Source organism: Coffea arabica, chromosome 3e, assembly GCF_036785885.1.
Source record: "Coffea arabica cultivar ET-39 chromosome 3e, Coffea Arabica ET-39 HiFi, whole genome shotgun sequence".
Classification (NCBI taxonomy): Eukaryota; Viridiplantae; Streptophyta; class Magnoliopsida; order Gentianales; family Rubiaceae; genus Coffea; species Coffea arabica.
In genome coordinates, this window is record NC_092315.1 from 47,735,030 (window position 1) to 47,762,404 (window position 27,375).

The 27,375-nt window shown below is 32.8% G+C and overlaps 2 protein-coding genes across 3 annotated transcripts; one reads left to right on the forward strand and one right to left on the reverse strand.

Annotated features, from left to right (window-relative positions):
• Positions 1–14,550: 14,550 nt before the first annotated feature.
• Positions 14,551–22,231, forward strand: LOC113736996 (acetolactate synthase small subunit 1, chloroplastic). Of its 2 annotated transcripts, XM_027264234.2 has the most exons (12): positions 14,551–14,972; positions 15,594–15,807; positions 16,015–16,098; positions 16,290–16,358; positions 17,083–17,166; positions 17,273–17,425; positions 18,363–18,449; positions 18,924–19,028; positions 19,128–19,250; positions 19,735–19,887; positions 21,557–21,622; positions 21,872–22,231. In XM_027264234.2, exons 1-12 carry the CDS (start codon positions 14,674–14,676, stop codon positions 21,953–21,955), a joined length of 1,521 nt encoding a protein of 506 aa, XP_027120035.1. In that variant the 5' UTR covers positions 14,551–14,673; the 3' UTR covers positions 21,956–22,231. The 2 variants fall into 2 exon arrangements, with proteins under 2 accessions (XP_027120035.1, XP_027120036.1); XM_027264235.2 differs by lacking the exon at positions 18,924–19,028.
• Positions 22,232–22,915: 684 nt separating this feature from the next.
• Positions 22,916–26,432, reverse strand: LOC113736997 (2-alkenal reductase (NADP(+)-dependent)). Its single transcript, XM_027264236.2, has 5 exons — positions 26,072–26,432; positions 25,158–25,335; positions 24,641–24,807; positions 23,918–24,000; positions 22,916–23,633 (listed from the first exon to the last, which is right to left on the reverse strand). The coding sequence occupies exons 1-5, from the start codon at positions 26,303–26,305 to the stop codon at positions 23,255–23,257; spliced, it is 1,041 nt and encodes a 346-aa protein (XP_027120037.1). The 5' UTR covers positions 26,306–26,432; the 3' UTR covers positions 22,916–23,254.
• Positions 26,433–27,375: the final 943 nt, after the last annotated feature.

Genomic DNA, 27,375 nt, shown 5'->3' on the forward strand with positions numbered 1-27,375 from the left:
AACTTAATTAAGCATTAAAAAAAACTCATTGATTAATGCTCTTTTAGACGTACTCTTGCGGTATCATCTGCTGAGACATCACTCTTTAGATGATGATTCTGCATATTTTGTGATACAATTAGTAGCCGCCTAGAAATCAATCTCTTACTTAGAACGGTTAACCATTTACTGGTCTTGTAGACTTGCAAATTTTTAGGGTTAATCACATTTTATCCCCTTAAAGAATAACTTATTTTTCAGTTTACCCCATAACCTTTAATTTTGCTCATTTAAGCCCCTTTAGGACAAAATTGCCCTTGCATTATTTTGACTTTTCATTTACCTTGTTTTCCTTTCTTTTATTTCTTTTTCTCTTTCTTCTTTATTTAATTCTTCCTCTTTCTCACAAAAATCTTCACCTTAATGATTGAAATTAAAAAAGAGAAATTGTAGAGATCTATCTTCTCCTTAAATGATTAAAAAAATATTCAAATCACTTTCCTAAAATACAATTTTTTTAGCCTTTCAATTCTTTTAATTTTGGATTTTCCTCTTTCCTTTCTAGTTTCTCATTTTATTCCCAAGAAAATATCTTAAGATGAAATTGTGACCTGATTAATAGTCATCAATTGAAATTTGTGACACGTGACATCATACAAAAAATCAAAATTAGTTTTTGATACCTTTTAAACATTCACCCAAAAATATGCAATTACAAACTCAAAACAAAAATTTTCGTTGAAATGGAATTTCTATTGGGAATGATGACAGAGAGAAGAAAGAGAAAAAGAAATAAAAGAAAGGAAAATAATTTCATCTTATGATATTTTCTTGAAAATAAAATGAGAAACTAGAAAGGAAAGGGGAAAACCCAAAATTAAAAGAATTGAAAGGCTAAAAAAATTGTATTTTAGGAAAGTGATTTGAATATTTTTTTAATCATTTAAGGAGAAGATAGATCTCTGCAATTCCTCTTTTTTAATTTCAATCATTAAGGTGAAGATTTTTGTGGGAAAGAAGAAGAATTAAATAAAGAAGAAAGAGAAAAAAAATAAAAGAAAGGAAAACAAGGTAAATGAAAAGTCAAAATAATGCAAGGACAATTTTGTCCTAAAGCGGGTTATGTGAGCAAAATTAAAGGTTAGGGGGTAACCTGAAAATGGGGTATTCTTTAAGGGGATAAAATGTGATTAACCCAAATTTTTATGCAGTACTAGTTCCACTTTTTCAGGGAAAAAAAATCCATATATATAAGGGTAAATTACATTTTATCTCCCTATAGTTTAGTATTTTTATACATAAACCCCATATAATTTCAAAAGCTATACATAATCCCCTCATGATTTGGATTAAAGTATCAAAATAACGGAATTTGTAATCTATAACGGAGTCACCTAAAATATCAAAAACAACTCTATATAAAGTTGAAAATTATTTATTTACCACAAGGGGGATTATGTGTACATTTTGAAAATCATAAGGGGATTATATGGTAAAACATTAAATCATAAAGGGGTTATATGATAAAACATTAAATCATACAGGGTTAGTATGTCATGTATATTATATTTATATATTTTGGTCATTTCAATCATTTTAATTTTTAAACAAGGGTAATTTCGACATTTTTAAAAGTTCCATTACGAATGATCACTTCCGTCACTTTCACACTTTAGTTCAAACTATGAATGGATTATATATAGTTTTTGAAACCATTACTTGAGTAATTTACCCTATATATAAAGATGTGATGTATGTGAGTAATTTGCCCTATATATAAAGACTAGTTCAACAGTAATAGGAATATTATCTAGTCGGGAAGTGAAGGTTGGGGTTGGGTGGCGGCGGTCAAAAGTGAGAAGTACGTACCACTGGATCATCAATTCTGTGGGTCGTCAGCCAGCCGGCGAATGTATGAACAGGGAGGCCACAATCACGTAGGAATGAAAGCTTGAAATTAAGCTGAAACACGTAAAGCTAGTCAGAACTGACCGGAGAATTTCAGAGCCGATAAGGTGGCGTAAGATCGATTTGGTGGGTGTCAGCAAAGTAAATATTATTGTCAACAGAAGAATCCAACAGTTCCATTCCTCCCTCAAATGAGGGAACAAAGGTTTCAGGCATTCAGTAGCTAGAAGCGGGCTTCTAGCTGCTTTGCTTCAATTAAGCTGATTCTGGCTTCTTCTTTTTTTTTTGCTTTTAAAACAATCAAATAGTGATACCATTTAAAATGTTTGATCTCGAATTTGTTTTCTTCCCTTCTAAATTTTTACTGATTTTCCATTCTTAACTTAGATTTTAAAAGAAATGATAGGAAAAAAATAAGAAGCTTGGTAGGGGTATAAAAATGTTTAGAAACCTTAAATGAATTAATTAAAGAAAAAAAAAGATTGGTAGGGGTGCGAAAGTTGCTATGGCAGGGGAAGCAGTTGTTGAATTTGGAACAATATGACGGTTATTATTGCCTGCTAGATGATTATTAGTACATAAGAAAGGGAATGTAGGTCTACTAGCACGTTTAGGGATCTGAAAAGGCATGAAGAAATTGGGGACACTGGTTGAGTTTGATGCTGGGTTGGATGGAAGGAAGAAGATGGTAAAGTTTTTTATTCTTATTATCTTCTAAGGCAAATTATTAAGAGATAATTTTGAAAATCTCTCCTAAGATTTCTAATAGTTTCGCTTGGTATTATCGAATTTTGAAAAACCTCACTTCCCTCGCTTCCTTTAAGTTTCTCGTATCATTTACAACCTATTTTAAAGTATAATATTAAAAAATTTCATTTTGGAAGAGTAAACATAATCTTATTCCAAATTTGCCTTTTTGTTGTCTTACTTTTTATTACCAAAATATGAGTATATTAATAAGAAATAAAAAATAAAAACAGAAAGTATGAAGGTTTGTTTTGATTGGAAAAAATAATGTATTTTTTGAATGCCAAGAGTTAATATTTGAAAGTTTATTTGAAGTTTTTACAAGTTACAAACATAATATTTTCTTTACTATAAAGTGTTTTGAGTTAGTTTAAGAAATTTTATAAATCGTTTATATAATTTTTTTAATTTTCTAGTTCTTTTGTCCAAATCGATGGCTTGAAAACTAAAAAGATATAACATTCTAGAAATTATATATAAACTTGTTTGTATTGTTTTTAAGGTGGTGCAAAATTGTATTCTCATAATTCTAAATTATTGCAAGTTAGTTTTAAGAGTATTGTAAATCATTCATATTGTTAAGTAATTTAACATTTCTTGTCCAAACCAAAGACACAAAAGCTGTTAAAGAACTTTTCGATCTTATTGTCAACTTTTAAATTTTTACTAAAGAACTACATTGATCAATTTATAAAAATCAAGAGATAAATTTGATCTGTTGTGACAATTAAGAAATCACAAGAAAAGGGAAAATTTGAAATGAAATTGTATTCTCTCACCTGAAATGAGTCTTTTAATATTATATTTTGAAATGGGTTTCAAATGTTATATTTTCATGATCATTTAGAGATTTTCGTAACATAAATTCATTTAACATGTCATATGCATTTTTTTTTTTCATTCCATGAAAATATGGCAATCATTTCAAATTTCATAGCATAACAAAGTATCTCATATATGATCCATTTCACATGTAGCAAAGTATGGTTTTTAAGTGAGAAAACTCATATTTAACATTTTAGAAAAATACAGAGGGGTAAGCATCATCTATCTCAATCTGCTTAATTGAAAAGATCCTTAACATACCCTTAAACTCGCCTCCAACTTATAACTAGTGACATATATATATATATATATATATATATATATATATATATATATATATATATATATATATATATATATATATCTTAATTAGTTCATATGTCCTGCTTTTAAGGTACTTATTCTAATTCTTGAATAACTCTTGAAAACATGTTTGAGTCTTTTATAAAAAAAAATATTTGATAACTTTCCTAAAATGAAAATTTTTTTAGAAAGTTTCTTAATTTAGAAACTTTCCCTATTTAGAAAGTTTTTCCCTTTAAAAAGGGCGACATAACTTGGTTATACATAAAATAGGTATTATTTATTTATCATTCATTCATTTATTATAATTTATTTATTTATTTATGTATATAGCTTATTCATGTATTTATATATTTAACTTATTCACTTATTAGTTTATAATAAGTATTTAATTTATTTATCTTTTTTAATATTTATAATTATTGATTATTTATTTTTATATGTATTTAACTTATTTACTCAAATGTATATTTAAGTACTTCACTCATTTATTTATTTAAGATTTAGTATATATTTATATAGATTAGGCCACGTTAGTTTACAATTAATTTAAATTTGAGTTTGGTCCTATAGTGTGTCCTATTATAGAATGTATTTCTTTTTACTCAATTGGACTTAAAGAAAGCTTTGAACCTTTACAATTTTTATTAGGTTTATTTATCAAAACTTTGATTATTATAATAACATTTGTGTTTTAAAACTTGTTTAAAATATATAAAGAATTGGGACCTCAGATTCCATGATTAAAGGTGAGGCCCGTTTGAAAATACCTCATTCTTGTTTTTAAGTTTAATGAAATAAGTCCATTTTGTTTGCTTGGACAATTTTAATAAGTCCAGAATGCTGTTTTCTAAATAAATTGGTTAGTTGATTATCGATTTTAAGGGAAATGTCCAAAAGTTTAATTAAAACCTAATTTTTTAAGCCCAAACAAGTCTTTAGTCATAATTAACATTAAACCCAAAGACTTAAATGTGCAAACCCACACTATATGGCCCAATCCAAAACAATCAATCCATCACTAAAAATTTGACCTATTTTTACCAAATTCATTCAACCCATTTACCCAAAAGTTTGACCCATATTGACTAAAAACCCGACCCATAGACGAAATGGGTCATCTTCTCCAAAATCCTCAAATTAGGTGAGAAAACTCCTATTTAACATTTTAGAAAACAAATGGGTAAGCATCACCCATCTCAAACTATTTAATTGAAGAGATCCTTCACATACCCTTGAACTCGCCTCTAACTTATAACTAGTGATATATGTACCTTGATTAGTTCATATGTCCTGCTCTTAAAGTACTTATTCCTATCTTGAATAACCCTAGAAAACATGTTTGAGTCTTTTACAAATATATATATGTATATATATATATATTTGATAAGTTTCCTAAAATGAAATGTTTCCTTTTTTAGAAAGTTGGGTTCTCTATTTAAAAAGCTTTTTCCCTTTGAAAAGGGTGCCATAACTTGGTTATACATAAAAATAGGTATTATTTATTTATTTATGCAAATAGCTTCTTCATGTATTTATGTATTTAACTTATTCACTCATTGGATTATACTATAATAAGTATTTAATTTATTTATCTTATTTTATATTTGTAATTATAAATTATTTATTTATGCATGTATTTAATTTACGAGTAAATTTTATATACACTATCACAGTTGGATGTATGACACATGAGCAATTTTTGAATTTCAAATTGGTGATAGTGTATACACTGACAGTATATATAAGATTAATCCTTAACCTTATTTACTCAATTGTTTATTTAAATACTTCACTCAAATATATTTGTTCTCTAAAGATGAAGTTATGTTCTTTATCCTTTTAGCTATCGCTCTGCGAAATGTAAAAGAACTGCTCACCTTAATTAGCACCCTTTGCAATCTTAATCTTACGGTGAAAAATTTCAAATCCAAAATCATTTAGCATGGTGTCAGCATCAAGTGCTACTATCTGAAGATTTTTCAGCCAAAAACTGTAAAGCTTTGCTAGTCAACTGCTTGCTCTATGCATCAGCCAGAATCATCTCATAGTTTCTTAGAAAGGTTTTGGAGATGCTCATAAAGACACCAAGCAAGAGTGATCTGCTGGACAGCAAGTTGAATTAGCTTCATGGAGATTGTTGGAACACGACCAAATAAAGATTATGCCATCTTCTTTTGCTGCCAGGAAAAAAATTGCATGCAAATAAGTGAATTAAAAATAACAAATGCATACATGCAAATAACAGAAAAGTTTCATCTTATCTATGTCTACCATTTGAATGAATCTAGGATTTGTTTCCTATTATTTTTCTTTCTTTCTTTACATTAATCCATAGCAACCATTCTTTTGGCGTATCATGCATTATATTATGTTGCCAACCCAATGTAAAATGTAGGTGAATTGGCTTCCCAATGCAGTGTCAGCTATTGAAACTTTAACTGAAACATTCATACTCCATTTTTCTCCAAAGGGATCAAAAAAAAAGAAAGCAAAGAAAAGTAACATATGCATTCAAATGGTAGTCATTTTTGTTTACACTTTCTGGATTTTCAAAAGACTAATGACAAAAATGACGTTAATTTTATTAGATATTTTAACTGAAATGCTAGACCTAGAAGATCCATCCCCCAGTGTAATCAGCATATTGATTCTCACTTGGCGAAGATGGTTGCATCATGTACGAGCAAGATGTCCCTGAGATGGTTCATAGACCGACCTTGGAACAAATAGATGCTCATGCCTAACATTAAGAAATTGGATAAACTACTTATAATTCCCTCATGATTTTACATGATACATGATTCTAAGGTTTCAAAATAGCCACATAATCTCTCTATAATTTTAAATAAAGTGGAAAATAGATGGAATACACAATCAATTATGTGAAATTTTACCTGTAAAATATTCAAACTACTCATAATCAACTCGAGTTCAAGTAAATAAAAATTCGTTCGAACTCCACTCGAGTAGTGAGTAGTGACCCGACTCGACCCAATTCAAGTTCCCAAAGCCTCCCTGGTTATCCACGAACCTCCAAATATTAAACCGGCAAAAAGCACTTCTGACTTTTCTCACGAGTCAGTCCCATTTCAAAACTGTATACGGGGCAGGGACGGAACGGTCATCAGAAGGACCGTCCCTGAACGGTTCCCTCACAAACTCTAATAAGAGGCCCTCATGCATCCACATTGATATAGATAAAATGCTCCCATTTTACTTAGTGAGCATAAAAAAATTTTAAAAAAAAAATTTGCCTTAGCCTAATAGATTCCGCTACCGTCGAAACTCCGTTCCAAAAATATCCTGCCCAAATGGATTGGGCATGACTGTCCATTAAAACTCAAAGCCTAAAGCTCTCCCTCCAAAAATCAATCTCTTACTTTTCATCCAAAAATTGTTAATATAACTCCATAACTCCAGAACAAGGGCAAAATAACATTCAAGAACAAGAAAATTGCAGACGAGAAGTGCCAAAGAAGAGCCATGGAAATGGACTATCACCCATCAATCATTACACTAAGGAGAAGGAAGAACTACTCGATGAAGGAAAAGGTGTTGGAGATATGATAGTAGAAGGTAGTGGGATCTGAGACAAAGAAGCACCTAATTGCATCCACATGCACCCTTCATGTAACAATGTTGCAAACCAATGACTTAATTTCCATTTTTTGGTGAATGGTATCCATCTATTTTACTTGTAGTCTCCATGGAAACCCTTTGAATAGTAGAAGTTAAATTAGTTGATGGACTACACAAGGGAGGAGGGTAAAGAAAAATTTTGCATGCCAAATGTTTGCAAAATAGAAAAAAAAACTTTCAAACCAATTAGTAGAAAGAGCTATTACTAGGGGATATGTAGGGGTATTTGTCTACAATAACAACAACAGATCAACAATATAGTCAAAGTTTCAGGCAGATAAAAGAAACGAAAATTTTCAAGTTATATTTTTCATTTGTGTCGGTTGGTAGGGACATTTAATGGTGTGTATAGAATTACTGGGTGTTTATGGGCAATTACAACGAAATAAAATAGGAAGTACATTAAGAATAATAGCAAGCAAAGTGAATGATTAGGATGAATTATAAGATGTTCCAGTGAGTATGCCTTTACATCAATATTGGATAGCAAAATAATATTTGTAATTAATTGGTGATAGTGGAGAAACACTTTCATGCAGTTGTAAATTAATAATCACTTACACTAAAATGTTAAATCTGCTTAAATAAGTGACAATGGAGGGAAAAAAGAAGGAATAGAGGCCAACAAAAAGAGGGAAGTGCATATATTATTAACCATTAATGAGTGGTATCTCATGTTTGAAGATTAGTACTTATTCATATAACAACTGTCCAGTAATTGAAGTGAATTACTTTAAACTTAATTGGTATGAGTATTTAAAATAATTTATATATATTAGGTTGAATGTACATACTGTTCAGTATGCCTTATGTAGTGCAAAAAATATAATTATAATATGCCTTCGTAGTGTGCCTGTACATCATATTAGATAACTATTATTTTTTATGAATAAACAGTGACCGTGGAGAAATACTTTCATATAATTGTAAATTAGTAATCAATTAACATAATGCCACTATTAAAGAAAGGTGTAAAAGTTTGACAATAAAGGAAAAAAATAAAAGGAAATGCACGTATCAAATATTAATTGTGGTCCCTGTTTGTACAATAGCAGTATAGAAATTGAAGTGGATTGCTTCAAAGTTGATTGGTATTAATGTAAATTCTAATTTTTATGTGTTAGGTTGAATGTACATATTGTTCAATATGCCTTACTTACTGGTAGAAAATGGTTACAAAATGCTTTAGTTAATATGCCGGTACATCATGTTGAATAAGTATTATTATTGGCAAACAATTAGTGACAATCTACAAATACTTTTATGTGGCTGTAATTCAGCAATGAAGTAACAGGATGATGTTGAAGCAAGATCTACGGGAATTATAATGAAAGGGAAAGAAATATAAGGAAGAGAAGCGAGGTGAAGTGCATACACTATTAATTTGATAATTTATTATCGCATGTTTGTTACTTGGTACCTATTTGTACATTCCTAGTCTATGGGATTAAATTTGATTGGATAAGTGTAGGTTGTAATATGTATGTATTAGGCTAAATGTATTCAATGTTCAATATGCCTTACTTAGATTTGAATCTAGTATATCATATTTAGTTGTGATTTTATAATGTCATATGAATGCCAAGAAAAAAAGGAAGCAGGGTAGGGACGGTTGATCAATGTAATATTTTTTGAACATTTTGTAACTCTATTTAAATTTCTTGTACATCCTTACAATAGAAATGTAATATTGGGTTACTATTCATATAAGTCCCATATGTAATAATTGTGTTTCTGTTGTTAAGTTTTTATAAGTTGTTCACGTAGAGTTATGCTTTATTTAAAAAATGTTATTTCGTTCAGAATGATTGTCTTGAACAAAGTAAGTAGCCTTTACAATTTACATGAGCAGTGGCAAGATGGCACGGAAAAAGACAAAGAAAAATCCAAGTGAAAAGGAAGAAATATAAATAGGAGGAACTACCGAGCTTTCAGAACCAATCCCATCGTTTATAATTAAAAAGGAAAAGAAGAAACCAACTTGAGAAGAAGAAATAGAGCAAGCGAACTTAGCTAACGGCATTGTATAACAACATTGATGGCAGACAAGCTGAGGTTCCATCTAAATCACTTAATACGTGAGTGGTTGGTGTTTGTCTCTCGCAACATCTACAGAACTCAATACGTGAGCTTGATGATAATTATGCGCAACATGCAGTGGGAAGAAGTCAAGGAAAAGAAGAAAAAAAGTGAAGGTAAGACATCTTGTTCAGATTGCCTTTCTTAGTGTGGAAAAATGGTTACCAGTTATGTTAATTAGTATGCATACATCTTGTTAGATAACTATTACATTCTGTAATAGAATAGTAATAGTGGAAAAATACTTTGACACGGTTGTAAATGCACAATCAACTAGTATAATTGTATTAAATGAAGTCCTAGAAATTGATAATGGAACCCTTGTGAGGAAAGAAATGCAGACATAAGTTTACTCTTGTTTATAAATTGAAACCCCAATTAATTGTAGCAAATCAGTAATTGAAGCCCACAGTATGAAAGTTGATTGGCATGAATCTTGGTTCTAATGCCTATATGTTAGGTTGAATGTACTTGTTGTTCAAAATGTCTTGCGCGTAATTGAATCTACCATATCATCACTTTATCTTGATTGAGGAATGTCAGGAGAAAATCTTATCAACATGAAAATCACCACATAGCTATACCTCCACAGAAAAATGCAAATATTAACTATACCAAAGTTCTAGAATACATTCCAACTCATATAGCTACTTTTTGCTGTGCTATTTCCAATCAACCTTTATAGATTTGCACAGTCAAGTAAATAACACCTCATTGATTATACCTCATAGATCATGTACATTTTTGTAAGTTGATTAATGCAGACATTAATAAACATTTGTAATTGTTTACTCTTGTTCATAAGTTGAAACCCCGACTAACTGTAGCAATCCAGTAATTGAAGCCTACAGTATGAGAATTGATTGACATGAGTCTTGGTTCTAATGTCTATATGTTAGGTTGAATGTACTTGTTGTTCAAAATGTCTTACTCATAATTGCATCTGCTATATCATTCTTAAAACTACTTTATCTTGATTTAGGAATGTTTGGAGAAAATCTTATGTAATTGAAATGTCATTGTTCATCAAAAAGTTGGTGCAGATGGCATAAAGGAGATTGAGAAGTTTGACTAAGAAAGCATCTAGAGAAGAAAAAAGTGAAAAATTAGGTAGTAGCAAACCTGAAGCACCATCAGAATTCTTGAATATGTAAGTTTGTCAATACTTTCATGTTGCACCAGTATGTTGGCAGGATAGTGAGACGTGACTATTTGATTGATTGCAATTAAGAGTTGTTGAATTGGTTTCACTTTGTTTTAATTTGCATAGATAAGAGTATATGAAATCTTAGCCAAACTGATATGTGTTGAACAAAGTAAATAACCTTTACAATTTGCATGAGCTGTGGCAAGATGACACGGAAAAGGACAAAGAAAAATTCATGTGAAAAGAAAGAAATATGAAAAGTGGGAACTCCTGAGTTTGCAGAACCAATCCCACCATTTATAATTAGAAAGAAAAAAAGAAATCAACTTAAAAAGAAGAATGGAGCAAATGAAACTCAATTAATAGCATTGTATAACTCTTTTACTTTCTTTTTATAGATTTTTGTTACCACAATATTTGTAAATTTTTAATTTCGATTTATAGAAAATGTTAAGTAATGATAGGTAAGAATCCTTGTAGATATCATTGTAATCATCATAGATTTTTGTTCAATTTGTAAATTTGTTTGAAGCATTGTATATATCTATTAGAATTGTTGTACATATTGTTATGACTGGACTATACATTTGGTTTATTTTTATATGCATCATACTTAATAAACTTAAGGATATTTGTTCAAAGAGCAATTAAATGATAGAAAGATGCCAAAATTGACATCCTAACCACGTTTCTAAGATTTTTAGTTAGGGGTTTGACCAAAATGGAAACGAGTAACAATATAATTGGGTGTTACAAATTTGTTGATAAAAATGGAAACATGTACATTCCATAGAAAAAAGCTAATATCAACTACGCTAAAGTTTCTAGAATACATTCTAACTCACGTAACTATTTTTTATTGCACTATATCTAATTTTCATTTTACAAATATACATAGTCAAGTAACTAACACCTAACATGATGTACATTTTTATAAACTGATTGTAACTCATAGATCACTCCGTGTAAAGTGCTCACAAATAAATTAGTACTCCTCATACAAGTAAAATTGTGCATCAATTATAGAGAAATGCACAAGTTGATCAAATGGCCAATAATCATTTCAAAGTTTTGCTTACCATTGCACTACCTTTCATAGATATACACAGACAAGTAACTAATATCTGACATGATGTACATTTTTGTAAACTGATTGTAACTCATGAATTACCTCATGTAAGTTGCTTATAGGTAAATTAGTATTAGTCATACAAACAAAATTACACACCTACTGCAGCCTGCAAGAAGATGCATAAATGGGTCAAAGCACTAATAATCATTCCAAGTGTATGCGTACCATTGCACTATGCATGTGGCTGCGATGACTAATTGCAATATGCATGAGTAATTACTACTTTTTGAGATTGTCATATATTAACAACTAAAATCTTACCTAAATCCACTACTTTCATAATAGTGGTAAATGACTAGTTAAATTTTTGTTCAATCAATATGTATGTAACTTACAAGTAATCAAATGTAACTAGTTTTCACTAATTTGTGAAACAAAAATCTTTATTTCTTTAAACATATTATAAAATGGACTAAATAGTTAGTAAGGCATTAGCAATGGGAAGTCAATAAATACCAACATGGGGTACAACATCGGCATGTTACTAATTAGCAATAAAAAGTAAATATTTTTTTTGCTAATTGATAGAATAAAGTTATTGTTTTGAATATATTGTAAAATAAATTAAGCTAACCATAAAAAATTAACAATAAATAATACTTAAATACTAACTAAATATATAACACTGATAAACATAATCTAAAATTAATAATTTAATTTTTTTTTGCTCTAATACATTGTAAAATGGATTGAATATGTGATAATGCATTAAGAACTAAATATAAGTACATTCTAACTAGTATTACAAGTCTAGCGTAATGAACTATCTAATTGTCCAATCTAATTTTTTTACTCCACCAATATTAATTGATATTCATTGATTTGTCAAAAGAAACTATCTTTACCCATGACATACTGCAAAATAAGGTCAATAAGATATAATGTGTTAACAATTACATACAGGGTATAGTTAATCAAATCTCAATTTATATGCCTATATGAATTTTATGAACCAATAAACAACTGTGTAGTAAATTCATTCTTACATTATGTGTATGTATGTGATAGTGTGTATGGGCTAACAATCAATTACAAATTCAAACAATAGACTAAATTTTGTAAATTTATGACCATATAAGCATACATAAGATATAACACTACTTCGTACCTACTAACAACGTGTACACTCTACAGAAAAATGCTAATATCAACTGATTGTACAGTTTTATAAACTGATTGTATCTCATAGATCACCCCGTGTAAGATACTCATAGACAAACAAGTATTACTCATACAAGTAAAATTACATATCCATTATAGGGAGATGCCCAAGTTGATCAAATTAAAGGGTCAATAACCATTCCAAATTTATGCGTACCATTGCACTACCTTTCATAGATATACACAGTCAAGTAACTAACATATAACATAATGTACATTTTAGCAAAATGATTGTACCTCATAGATCACCTCGTATAAGGTGCTTATAGGCAAATGAGTATTAGTCATACAAATAAAATTACACAACTACTGCAGCCTGCAAGGAGATGCACAAGTGGATCAAAACACTAATAATCATTTCAAATGTATGCATATCACTGCACTATGCATGTGGTTGCGATGACTAATTGTAAGATGCATGTGGACAAATAACTGCATGTTCAATAATTTCTATGCATCGTACTTGGTCAGTAATACAATGTACATTATTTCAATCAGATTGTATATTCACTAAGTATTTATATATATACATGCTATTATTGAAGTAAACTACCTATCTACTAAATATTTAATGCATTCTCATAAGCACTAATGGTCAATTTAATAGGTGATTGGAACAAATAACCATCTAGTAAAAACTTTTGATATAATGTTATTGATGAATAATATACCATACATTCTGATAAACAAGGTGCACATCACACACCTTATCTAGACAAAATTCTATAAGTTATCAAAAATTATGCCATACTTTAAAAGCAATTACAAGTAGCAAAATTTATACATGTACGATCATATCAATAGATTGTAACTTTTAACTCACTTTCTGCATAGTCATACAAATACAAGAATTGTATAATACATAACTCTAACTTTATAACATAGTTTTCCTAATTATACTTAACATTATTCCCCAGTTGTGTGAAGCTTAAACTCCTTTATCAATTTAATAACTTGGTTATTTTAAGAGTTAATAATCGATCTATGAAAAACCAAAATTAACGATAAGGGTTAGTAGAATTACCTTCATCTATCTCTACCATTGTTTTTCAACCTTACTTTGCTATCCGGGATAGTGGTGCATGTACTCAGTTCTATTTTACTACCCAATATTTGCTTCATGATCGAAATTGCGAGGCGTCAATACCTATTGCATCTGTCTTCTTTACCCTTAATCGTCAACAAATCTCTTCTGTAATGATGAAACACTACTATAGCTTGCTTCTTCAGTTTGAATAACTCTTATCCATCAAGTACACATCCCTCACAACACGTTACTCCTCCAGCTTCAACAAAGAGAGAGAAGGTTATCTCTCACTAATTTTCTCATCCCCAGCTAGAGAGAGAAATTAGTTTCCTTGAAGGTAAATATAATATTGAATTTTCAATTCTCAGTTAAAAAAATAAAATTATTTTCTTCAACATTATGTTGAATAATGACTTTTCCAATTTTAACTTAAAACTAACTATCAAATTCAAAATTTCATTTCAAAATTCGAACTTTTGAAAGTTTGATTTAATTTAATACTGTTCGTTAAGATAAGACAAGTCAAAATATTTTTTTTTTTATATTTTACTAATTGGAACGACAAGACTTTTGCTTTTTTTGTGGTCCTTGGCTGGGTGGCTCTTTTTCAACCACTTGTTGAGGCTTGTGAGGAGACTGTTGAGGGACGGTCCTTCTGCTCCTTTCTGATGACCGTCCTGCCCTGTATCCTTCAGAACTTCAGAGAGAATACTGTGTGTAAAAATGGCTGCCGTTTCAGCTCCATCCTCCTTCCAAACAATCAATTCGTTGAAACAACCATCCGTTGCAACTATAGACTCCTCCAGTAATGCTAGTAGTAGCAATAGCTGTAGAATTCTTCATGTGGGCTGCTTCTCAAATCTTTCTTCTTCTCCCCAAAAGCTTCTTCTCAAGAAAACTCCACCTTTTTCAACACAACAACATCCCCCAAGACTACTTGTCTGTGCAAATAGCACCAGCAGCAGCATTGACAGTAACAGTTTTTCTGTCTCTGATTCACCTCCCTCCGCTACCAGACCCAAGTTAGCATTTTTCGTTGTTCTGTTATTTCTGTAAATTTATTCCTTTGTCATTTTATTGTTGTTTAAGTGGCATTTTTGTTTATAGATGATACATTGGCTAAAAGTCTTAATCTTTATGGGATTTTTGTGTATTTCGCTTTTTTCTAAAAATTCCTGGGAATTGTGTATTATTGTTAATTGGGATTTTCCTGATATAAGTTTTTGTTCTGATGATGTGATGATTCTTATATTCTTGGTACTTTACTTTGATGAAAGACGATTTGTTTTCTTCAGGTTTTGTTAGTGTATGATGTTAGTGAATTTTGTCCCAAAAACATAAAACCTTTTAAAGGCCAATGGATATAGTTCATGTGATTTTAATTGGAGAATAGGACAAGAATTGCAAAGTTAAATGGTAGTGGTAAGGAAGAGGGTTAGGTTAAGTTCTACTTATTGGCCCTTGTTTCTGAATTTTTTTTTTTTTTTTTTTTATGAATGCTGCCAGAAGTTGATTCCTTTACGTATAAATAAGAGAAAAAGACTACTTTTTTCTTTTTAAGGTTCATCAAATGGTAGGGTCATTGATGTTAAAGTTCTTATGGATATTATTGTTATGGGAATTTTATGTTGCTATGACTTCAGAGTGAGGCGCCACACTATTTCGGTGTTTGTTGGTGATGAAAGCGGGATGATAAATCGGATTGCAGGAGTGTTTGCAAGGAGGGGGTATAACATTGAGTCACTTGCAGTTGGTCTGAACAAGGATAAGGCCCTTTTCACTATAGCTGTGTGTGGAACTGATACAGTGCTGCAACAAGTTATGGAACAGCTCCAGAAGCTTGTAAACGTGATAAAGGTGGTCATATTTTATTTAATTTTATGTCTGTGGTTATGTATTGGGGTATCCGACTAAATAGTTCTGTTGTTTGCTGAAGATTCTGCCATTTAACACCTCACCTGAAGCATTGTTCTTGACAAACAGCTGTCTGATTCCATCTTTTTGAGTGACTTCATCATTAAAATTCATATTGTAGACTTTTGTTTGCACGATTTCCATGACCAGGTCGAAGACATCTCGAAGGAGCCGCAGGTAGAACGAGAACTGATGCTTGTAAAAATAAATTCAGATCCAGATTATCGAGCAGAGGTTCTTATTCTATATCCTTTGATTGCTGTACCTTAAATTTTCCTTAATGCTAGAGGAGTGATTGTAGTTCTGACAAAAGACTTCTATCCTTTGACCTGCAACTTTTATGAGTGCCCTGCAGTTCTCTGTTTTATTTCCACTTTAGATCTGTTGTCAGGTTAACGATTCTGATCTTGCTATGTAATCTCCAGGTCATGTGGTTGGTGGACACTTTTAGAGCAAAAATTGTGGATATATCAGATCATTCGTTGACTATTGAGGTTGTACTAGAGCACTTTTGATTTGGTTATACCTCGATTACAATTACTAATTTACATGTTTGCAATTTGAACTTCAATCTTCTATAATTGCAATGACTACATAATAGATTGATGTTATCTGGCACATGGTAATACTATGATAAACTTGGGTCTTTCCCCTTGTGATGGTGGAAGTTGTGAGAGCATACCCCACTCCATTATCTGCAGCGAGTTTTCTATAGCATGAGCAATTTACCATCTTCTATCTAGGGAAAGCAAAAGTTGAATTTTAGGCCCTTGCTTTTGACTTCTTCATGTTATATTGCGTGTTATACCTTACCAATGTGTTCTTTGATTCATTTTCTTCTCTTGCTTTTTTTGGGGACATGGACAAGCCACTTGTAGAGTTTCCTTGTGCTTGGTTGTCAGACTCATTCTTTTTTCTCGTAAAGAAAATAGAATTTCATCCATTTTGGCTCTGTTAGATGACAGAAGGCTCAAAATTTCTGTTTGTCTTCATACTGATTGTGTTCATGCATGTTGCTTTGGTGACAAATAGGCATCATGAAGATTCGTTAATGTTGACTTCTTTATGCCCGTATCCTTTCCTTCCTGCTGAACTTGATGAATATCATGCTGCTAAAAACTCCTGTAAAGTTAATTATTGCATCTATTCTTGACAGACTAGAATTAGAAATTGCTCATTTTGTTCACCTTTCACTATCCCTTTGCACTGTGGAAACAGGTAACTGGAGATCCCGGAAAGCTGGTTGCTGTGCAAAGGAATTTAAGTAAATTTGGAATTAGAGAAATTGCACGAACTGGAAAGGTTTGGTATACAAAATTTTAACCAAATGTTCTCACTTTCTTCCGTATGCATCTTTGTCTAACATGTGTTAATGTAGTTGTTGTTTTATTGGATGCCTTAATCTTAGATTGCCTTGAGAAGGGAAAAAATGGGCGAGTCTGCTCCCTTTTGGAGGTTTTCAGCAGCTTCATATCCAGATCTTGAAGGCACAATGTCTCCTGATGCTGTATTAAGGGCAGCAAAGAGAATACGTGATGAAAAATCTGATACATCAACTGGGGTAGTGTATTCAGCTGATCAATTATTGTGTCCTATTTCTGTGAATCTTTACCTTAGATAAAAGTTGCCATGTCTAGAAGAATTAATTAAAAATGGTATTGTACTGATATCTTCTGCATACTTAACTATTTCTCTGTTAGTTGTTAAAAGATTTAGTTTTGGGCAATTTTAAGCATAATTTGCAGTGTCAGATTAATGCTCAAAAAATAACATGACCAAAACATAGCCAGAACTACTGCTTAAACTTCCTAAAAGATCTTACGTTATAGAATACAAAAATTTGCGGCAGTTATACTTGGTAACGTGTTGATTTGTTTCAAGATTTATTGGACCTTGGGTTGATTGTCTAGTTTAATTATTGTTTTGGATCATAGAGTCCTTATTTGGCATGCCACCCACCTTATATTAGTTGGAAAATGTTCCACAGGAATTATTACGGCACATTTCCTAGAATAACTTGTTCCATATGCAAATGCAAAAGTTTATGTAATACTGTGCTTGTGAAAGACATTGGATGAGAAGAATAGCAGGGTGTTGAACCCTGTGGACTCAATCTTGGTTTTTCTTGTTTCACAAGGAGGATAAATCTGAACTAATTTTTGATTTTTATTCCTTTCTTGTATGTTTCAACAGATTTATCATGTGGCGAATCAAATGGTTTACATGAGCCCCCTCCTAGATAACACAATTGCGTTTGGTTAATATCTAGATTCCCATCTACCCTGCCAACCCCTTGGTCATCCAGATATAGATAATCTTTATATCAATGGATATGCGACTAATACCACTGTGCTTGTTGGGAAAGTTTAATGGACATTCTTGCGGTCCCCTACATGTTATTTATATCTCAATTCTGTAATATACTATTTCCTACATGTTTTTGGTTTTGTATTCTAATTGTGACCTTGGGAATCTGATACATTGATGCTTGTGAATAGGGAGATGTGTATCCTGTGGAGGCAGATGATGACTTCTACATCAGTCCAGTTCTTGATGCTCACTGGGGCGTTCTGGTTGATGACGATGTAAGAATCATCTTCCCTATTGTACTGTTTTACAGGCTTCATTAAAGCATGTTCTTTGGAGTATTTCTCTAATTGACACTGTTTGAATATTTACAAGCTTGTTTTACATGGCTGAAGCTGTCAAGTGTCAAGCATGAAAGCTTTCATCTTTGAGTGTACATTAAACATGAATTAGTATAGGAAAAAGTAAAAGAAATGTTTTATGGATTCGATGATTAGCTATTACCCGAAGTGACATGCTGAATGATCTTGTAATTTCGCTGAATTGAAAAGATGTTTACCTTAACACTAGTAAGTTTTGTAATGGTATCAATTAACTCAAAGATTGTTATCTTTCACGTATATGTAATATATGCCATCAATCTTTCATGATCTGTGGCAACTTGGTGTGAATACTCGGAGTTGTTGATGAATTGTTTGTGTACGCAAGCTATCTCTGCAAAATATTACCTGAATTTGATGGTCTGCTTTCAGACTAGTGGTCTTCGCTCTCACACTTTGTCAATGCTCGTGAATGACACTCCTGGAGTTCTCAACATAGTAACTGGTGTTTTTGCTCGAAGAGGCTACAATATTCAAGTATATTAACTGCTAATAAACAGATCAATGTGTGTTTTTTTTATTTTCTCTTTGAAGGATGTCTCTGCAGCTGATTTCCTTTTCTGACCTGCATGTCAGAGTCTAGCTGTTGGTCATGCTGAAGTTGAGGGGCTTTCTCGCATTACCACTGTTGTTCCTGGTACAGATGCATCCATCAATAAGCTGGTCCAGCAACTTAGCAAGTTGGTAGAGCTTCATGAGGTGAGAGGATCCTAAACTTGAGAGTAAATTTTCAACTTTTAAGGTTAAGAGTATTTGCCAAGTTTAACTCATAATTCTTCTAGCACTGCTAGTATGTGTCTTCATGATGTACAGACTTGATTTTTCTTTTCTGCATTTTGCTTGTCCAAAGTCAGGCCTTAATTGCATGGAGGGTAGTTAGCAAAGCTCATTATTGCAATGATCTGCCAAGAGGCTTCTTGAACTTTCTGGAGTAGCTGAAAGTTCGTGAGGCTGTGGAACTCATCTTCCTTTTTGCTTTGACATTTGTTTCTTAATATTTTTGCAGAAATCTGGGATGCCATCTTATGGATATTCATGTTTTGGTCTTTTATTGTGTTGCACTTGCATTGGTGTAGTAATCAGTTTGGAATTTCCCTCTTCCTCCATTTTTCATTCTTGTTCTCTGTAAAAGGGATTTCTTGGGCAATGTCATTAGATTTTAACATGTTATTCCTCATTGCAGGTTCGGGACCTCACACATATGCCATTTGCTGAGAGGGAACTAATGTTGATTAAGATTGCTGTTAATGCTGCTGCTCGACGCAATGTTCTGGATATTGCCAGCATTTTTAGAGCCAAAGCTGTTGATGTGTCTGATCATACCATCACTCTCGAGGTTGGAGTTCTTATAGTAATTCAGTTTTTACTTTCCATTCAGGGCACCAACGCCCTTGGTAGCCTCCCTTGTATATTTGCTTCCGTCTTGTTTAGTATGGGGCATATTTGACTTTTTCTCATCTGTTGAAAATATGTGCATATTACCTGTCGAAAAGCATTATGGATGCTAAATCTGGATATTAGCTATATAAAGGTTAAATGTATTTTTTTTGCTTGTCCTGTGTGTTGGTAGTTCATTTTTCAATGCACTGCAACATTTCGTGCAAACTCTTTTCTTAACTGAGCAGCTTCTTTTATCCAAGTCCTATCCCACAATAATTTTATAGTTTATCCATTTTTGTAATGCACTTATATCTAAAGGTGGAGTTCTCAGCCTTTTGAAGGCCGAAGGGGAGACTTGAGTCAGAGTCTTGCCACCATGACCACCCACTAGAGTATTATTTGAAATATTATTTAGAATAGTTACTGTAGCACTTTTTGTGATGTGATGTATGCGAGATAAAAAAAGGTAGTTGGGAATGTAAAAAGGTGGATTGGAAAATGTGTTTATGATACAAGTGAAATACTATTTGGAAAATTTTGCTATCCAAACAAACCCAAAGTGTTTTCAGAGTTTGATGAACTGGAATCCTTCATGCTCTTTAACTAGTTTTGTTTCTTATGATGTGAACTATTGTTATCCTCATTGTGGCTGGTAGGCTGAAAGATATAAGTTGTGATTTTTAAAGAGAGCGCTTTATCTGATTAGGAATTTAGAATACATGTGATTTAAAGGGAAGAGATATTTGGGGCTGCCAAAGTCTCTGTTCCTGTTGTTGGTTCAGATTGAATAATTTCTCAATTTTTTGTAATTTGTGGTCAAGTTGACATCTGGTTCTTATCCTTTGTGTTTTGTAGTTTGCATATGCTTCAACAATTTTTCAGTACATCTACCTTTTTAAAGAACCTTATCAATATTTAGTCTAGTTGGCAGAATAGGATATTGTTAATTCAATAAACTGAGCAATTTGGTATTCAATGGAACAACTGCTGAGTCTCAGTTTTGGTAGTGCTTTACCATCCTGACATTGGCAATTTGTTTCTGTGGAATAACGATATAAAAACATGACTTTTTGCATAATGGAAAGTACAGTAATTTCACAAGTGGATTGCTGGAAATTAGTATATTGTGTCAGTAAGAAAAGTTCAATATAGAATTCAAATGAGCAACTTTTTCTACAGTTACAACCAGTTTTGTATTTTATTTTTGTTTTTGAACTAATTCCCAGTTTACCGTTCAAAACACATGATGATCCCTAAGTAGCATTTAATATTTTGACGTGTGTATGAGTTTTACATCTTGTACTCTTCACTTCAATAGTGAATTGTGTGCAACTGTCATGTGGAAGTAATAGGCACTACTGCTCGAGGAAGGTTGAGATATACTCTTTCTATACAAGCAAAGAATAAATGTCAGTTAGGTCAAATTTGTGGATTTTGAATGTAAAAAGAGATCCAAAAGTGCTGTAGGTTTGAAAAAGATTTTCTGGAAATTTTTGTGCTTTTGTTTGATGGTCATTTTGCTACACTTGGTGCAGTGCTAGGGTTTCTATACCAGTTTGTGGCTCTTTTCCTTCCCTCTTTTCACTCTTTTTAAGTGCAACACTTTTTTTTGGGTGTTCTTCCAGCTTACGGGAGATTTGGACAAGATGGTTGCTTTGCAAAGATTATTGGAGCCTTATGGCATTTGTGAGGTTTGTTTCTCATCTATGGTCTTGTTCAACTGATTTTGTAGCAAATTTAGATATTAGCACTATAATAGGAAATAAAATGCTGAGTAGGATTACAAATCTTTTTTTTTTATCAGGTTTGGATGATGTTTACTCATGTTAGTGTGATAGGCTATTCAATATGTTTCCTGGAATTATTTATTGGTCAATTTTGCGATAGCGTGAGCAGTTTTTGGTGGATGTCATGTATGTATCTGAACTTCCTTTCATCAGGTGGCCCGAACTGGTCGTATTGCACTTGTGCGTGAATCTGGAGTGGACTCGAGGTACCTTCGCGGATATTCTTATCCAGTGTAAATTTGGACATTCTGCAGCATCTCCGTTTCAATTTTGTAAGTACCATGGCGTGGCGTTTTATAGATGGAATGATCACAGGACGTATGTATTGACATCATTGTTTTCATATGATTGAAAAAGTAGTTTTTAGAAATTTGGAGCTGCACATCAGGCCTACTTGTGAGTTTTTAATCATCTTTGATTTTGTCGTGACTTTACCGGGTACTGGATACATTTGATATGCATTTTATACCATTCTCTTTAAGCAGCAATCTAATGGAATGTAGTTTTCGGTGATGTTGTAACCCCTGCAGATTGGATTAAGTTCCAAATGGGTCATTAGTAAGAAATTCGACTAACCAAAATTTTGGTAGTCAGAATAAGATCTCTTTTACCTTGAATTCCTGCAGTATGGGAGAGTGAACTGTGAAGGTGATTGTGAATTCATTGTCTGGTCTGATGAAATATGGGAAATGAGAGAATGGTCATGCTGGCCTGTCTAATTCTTCCTTGCTTCCTGTACTGACCAATGTGAATTGCACATACCAATTCACTGATAAGGCCCTATTTGGTTCAGACAATTCTTTTCTAATTATTTTGATAACTATTTGAATGATTTATGGAAAATATCACTCAAGCAACGGATATTATTCATGTGCTAAATAAAGAACACTTCTGAGCATATTGTAGGCAGAGCATATTTGTCATTATTTTGTCGTTGCTAGAGAAAAGTTGATGAACCAAGTGCTTCTTAGGGGTTAATGCCTCGTTTAGCAGATGAAGTATTTTCTAGATTTTCTTTTGCTTTATCCTTTTCTCGCAATTTTAACTGTTCTTACTTTTTACTGATCTGTTAACACCCTAAAGATTCCGAACAATTTATTGAAAGCCATCTGTATTTACATGTCAAGGTTGTGGAGTTTAAAGCAAAATGCTGCATCTTCCTTCATTATTATGGCAAAATCTTGTTGGTTCAGTATCTGTAACACAGAACAGCACCAATTGATCTTTTCTGTAGTCAAAAAAACAAAACAAGATTACAAAAAGTGCTGCTTCTGGGATCAGAAAAACAGTCTGAGATTCTGTATATAATTTGACAAGAAGATCCAGTAGATAAGACAAAACCAAGCATCGAAGCTGAAAAGCACTTTCACATGACATGCATCACTGATTGATTATTCACAGGAGACATCCACAACTTGCTTCCCAGCATTGCCTGATGAGATACCAAGTATATATTGCCTCCTGATATCCAACAATATATGCTAGACAAAACCATAGCACAAGACTAGAAAAGTACAATTCCAGATGATATATACATCATCCACGGGTAACGGACACTACCTGCTTCCCAATGTTGAGCCCTGAGAACAGCCCTATCAAAGAACTTGGGGCATTCTCGAGGCCTTCAGCTATGTCTTCTACATAAGTGATCTTCCCCTCTTTTATCTGTGGGATAATCATTTCCAGGAATTTAGGATAGAGATGATAGTGATGAAACACCAGAAACCCTTCCATTCGTATTCCCTTTCTGACTATGCAAAACAGATTCTGAACTCCTTCCGGCTGCTCAAGATTGTATTGTGAAATCATGCCACAGGCGGCAATGCGGCCGTTGAGGCTCATGTTAAGAAGCACGGCATCAAGCATCTTCCCTCCTACATTCTCGAAGTAAATATCAATGCCATCCGGAAAGTACCTGGAATATCAATATTGCAGTAAGCAGTCCACATCTTTCTAGATGCAGAAACTAGGAAGTATTCAGGCAAATGGAAGTATCGGGCGTCTTTGCAGGTAGTTGGAATGATGCTAAGAAACAAGAACTAAAACTGACAATTTTGGAAGATGAACATGCTTTATTCGAGTAAAATGTCGTCTTCATCAAGAATTATGCAGTTCCAACTGGTAACGGTCCAAAGGAAAAGCAAATTTTAAGGGCTTTTTCTTGAAGTCCCCAATAATCCACACACTATGGAAGCTGACCTTTTCAGAGCCACATTCAAGTCCGCCTCTTCTTTATAGTTGAAAGCTTCATCAAACCCGAACTTGTTCTTCAGCAAATCAACCTTAAAAATACGTCAATAGCAGCAAAGACAAGTCGAGTGAGTGTTAATTGGTCTTTTAGGCTTTTAGATGCACATATCATAATCATCATATAATACCTTTCCTTGAAGAAGTAGCTACCATGCCAAATGACTTCAGCAGATCAGTAGGTACATATGGAGCAGTAAAAAGTCTTGAGGCTAAAACTTCTTGTGAACTGTAAAGCTAACGAAAGTCTTAAACATGGTTCCCATTTCCAATTTGGTTTTTTCAAGAACCTACTCTGGGATTACATGTAGTTACAGCCTTACAGGTCATAAATGCGTTTATTCAGCTTTCATTTTTCAACAGGTCGGACATAACATCCAAAATTTTCAGGCATTCATTCAAAAAGATGCAAAACCACCAAGGTTAAAGCCTTAAAGGAACTCATCACCTGCTTTGACTTTCCAACTTTTAGCTTCTTATATCTGCTCGCACTCAGGAGGAACATGAAAAATTCTTACATTAGCTTCTTACATTTTTTTTAGCAGATTACTTCAATCTTGAATATCATTTGATTGCAGTCATATGAAAAGAAGGGTATTTTGAGCTCAAATAGTTTCTCACCCCCAACCAATAATTAGGAGAAATTCACTTGGGTAGACCTCTCAAAGCACTGACCTTTTCTTTGCTTCCAGCACTTCCAACGACATAACAGCCAAATAACTTTGCAAATTGACCAACGAGTTGGCCAACTGCTCCAGAAGCGGCAGAAACAAAGACACGTTCTCCCTTCTTAGGAGAGCATACCTCAAAAAAACCAACGTAAGCAGTCATGCCGGGCATACCTGTTAGCAACTCAAGGCAAATTAGGCATTTCATGGAGATACTAATTAAGAGCCCCCGGGGGGTTGGAAACTATTGCTTTACAAGTAATAAAAAGGACCATAATATGCATAACAATCTGTACAAATGATCAGTTAGTGGAACATCATCCAGACGTAAAACACTTGGATTACTGGCTCATTGAGCTAATAAATTGCAGGACTGTTGTCTTCTGTAAGACATATTAAATTGAACATATTTTAAGAAAAACATTGCTTTAATTTTAATTTTTTTCCTTTACTAACCAATCAAGGAATCACATTTTCACCATAAAAATAAAATTAAAAGAATAGGGAAATTTTGAGAAACTGACCCAGGATGCCTGTATAGTAGGACAGAGGCACATCTGTGTGCTGGATTTTAAAGAGAACCTCTGTGGCAGTAATAATGCTGTAATCTTCCCATGTAGTGATTCCCCAAACCAGATCACCTTTCTTGAAGTTTGGATGACTAGAATCCAGAACTTCAGCCACTCCGTATCCCACTATAGGCTGCAATGAAAACCAATGTCATCAGGTATTGAGCTTGGCTTACTAACAAAAGGTCAAGAGTTTTTCCTTTCAATTGAATCATTAATTACTCTCAACATTCCCTATCATGCAGACAATCAATTCAGGTAATTGTTAAATATTGGACATGAGTTAGTGAGCCAGTAAAGCAAATTACAACCAACTTCCAACTATGGTTAGTAACATATTCAATAAAAAGAATAGCTCTTCTACTGCAAATGTATAACAAAAACAACCAACTTCAACTATGGTTAGTGAGGCAAACGCAAAAGGAAAGAAATAAAGATTGTATGGAGAAAATGGCACTATTCACGACTGAACTATTTATTTTATTTAGTCAAATTGGTCCGTTAACTTATTAAAACATGTACGTTTCAATTTTCATCAGTTGAGTGAGCAAAAGTTCTTGTCTGGATCGAAGTTTTCCAAAGAAAAATTTTTATATTTTTTGTGATCACATTTTTCAATTACTTTTTTATCTCACGTATATCAAATCGATACAGACTCACAGTATATTTTTCTACAAAAAAAATCCAGAAAATAACAACCCAAACGGGAGTTTTTTTTACTTATTGAATGACCAAAAATGTGTTTATGTATTAGTTGGTGACCATTTTGACTAAATAAAAAGTTAAGTAACTAGGGAATTCTTAACAATTTAATAACTATTTGACCATTTGATATATACATACATACGTATGTATAGGACGTGACTTACAGAGCCAGGAGTGAAGGAATCAACGTACTGTCCTTCAAGCTTGCTCATGCGGGATCTCATGTAGGGATCACAGGACAAGTACAAATTTTTGACTAAGATTGCTACTGAAGAATCACCCTCCGAAAGCTTTAACTTCAAACTAGTAGTTTTCACCTCCATATCACTCTCTTTTGGGAAGCCACTCACATAGTTCTTCAGTATAACTTGCTTATTGCACACTTCTACTTCACCCATTTTTCCTGAATTCTCTACCCCAAAAGAAAACGACCCTTTTCTTCTCTCAACTTAATTTTGGTGGGTTTTTGGCCTCTTTGGAATTGGAAAATGGGAGATTGAAATCCGTGAATGGTGGAAAGTGCTAGCGCCTGTGCTTTCTTATATTCTACGTGGGAGCAGAGAGCAGAGTTTTTTAATAGCTGGCGGCTGTTGGTAATGTGTATTATTGCATCATGGATGATGAATTGATCGCCGGTAGTATTTTAATGAACAGAGGGGCCATTACTGTTTGGATTTATCTTTGTTATTCAGTCAGTGTAAAGAACTTTTTATACAGGATTGGATGGATGAATCATGAAACCAATCTATATTTGGATTGAAATTCATCTGGTTATTCACAGGTACGTACACTTGTTAGTGTTAAAAAATGTTAATAGTTATAGAGTAAAAATAATTAGCTAAAAAAGTGATCCTATTTGACAAAAAAATGATATGTTCTTGTCCCTTATTTTATTATTATGGGGTTGATTAAGAGAGCGTGTTGTTGCTTAATTAGTAACGATTTGGCCCTTATATTATGAGGATTGTCAAGTTCGAGTTCAGTTGCCATCATGGTTCAAAGACTTGATCAAAGATCGAGATGACTCGGTCGAGTCATCATCGGAATGAGGTTTTTCGATCGGATACCAGAACGAGATAATTCTGAAATAATGAATGGTCAAAAACTCGGTTAAAATGTCTCTGAAATGGATAGAAACGGCCAAATCGGCCCGAGTCATCTAGAGTCAATTTGAATTTTTATTATTTTTACTAATTTTTTATTATTTTTTTATCATTTTTTTAATAATTTTTAGAATATTAAATATTTTAAAAATTTACGTCTTATCGAGATCGCGATTAATATGTCAAGATCGATGTGAAACGGTCTGGACCGCGAGATTGACCTTGACCTTGAGCCATGCTGCCACTTAAGGCAACATCTCAATGTAATTGGTATGTAAAAATCATTACGACACTTGGTGCACCAATAGCATTGAATTCGCACTCGGGTCATGATCGACTTGCAATGAACATCACATAAAAAATAA

Bases quoted from the DNA above. Each gene is read 5' to 3' on its own strand.
- LOC113736996 (XM_027264234.2), top strand. From the start codon at position 14,674: ATGGCTGCCGTTTCAGCTCCATCCTCCTTCCAAACAATCAATTCGTTG. The intron at 17,426-18,362 runs GTAGTGTATTCA...GCTTGTGAATAG, and splicing joins AATCTGATACATCAACTGGG to GGAGATGTGTATCCTGTGGA. The intron at 18,450-18,923 runs GTAAGAATCATC...GTCTGCTTTCAG, and splicing joins GCGTTCTGGTTGATGACGAT to ACTAGTGGTCTTCGCTCTCA.
- LOC113736997 (XM_027264236.2), bottom strand. From the start codon at position 26,305: ATGGGTGAAGTAGAAGTGTGCAATAAGCAAGTTATACTGAAGAACTAT. The intron at 25,336-26,071 runs GTAAGTCACGTC...TTTTCATTGCAG, and splicing joins ATTCCTTCACTCCTGGCTCT to CCTATAGTGGGATACGGAGT. The intron at 24,808-25,157 runs GTCAGTTTCTCA...AGTTGCTAACAG, and splicing joins CTACTATACAGGCATCCTGG to GTATGCCCGGCATGACTGCT.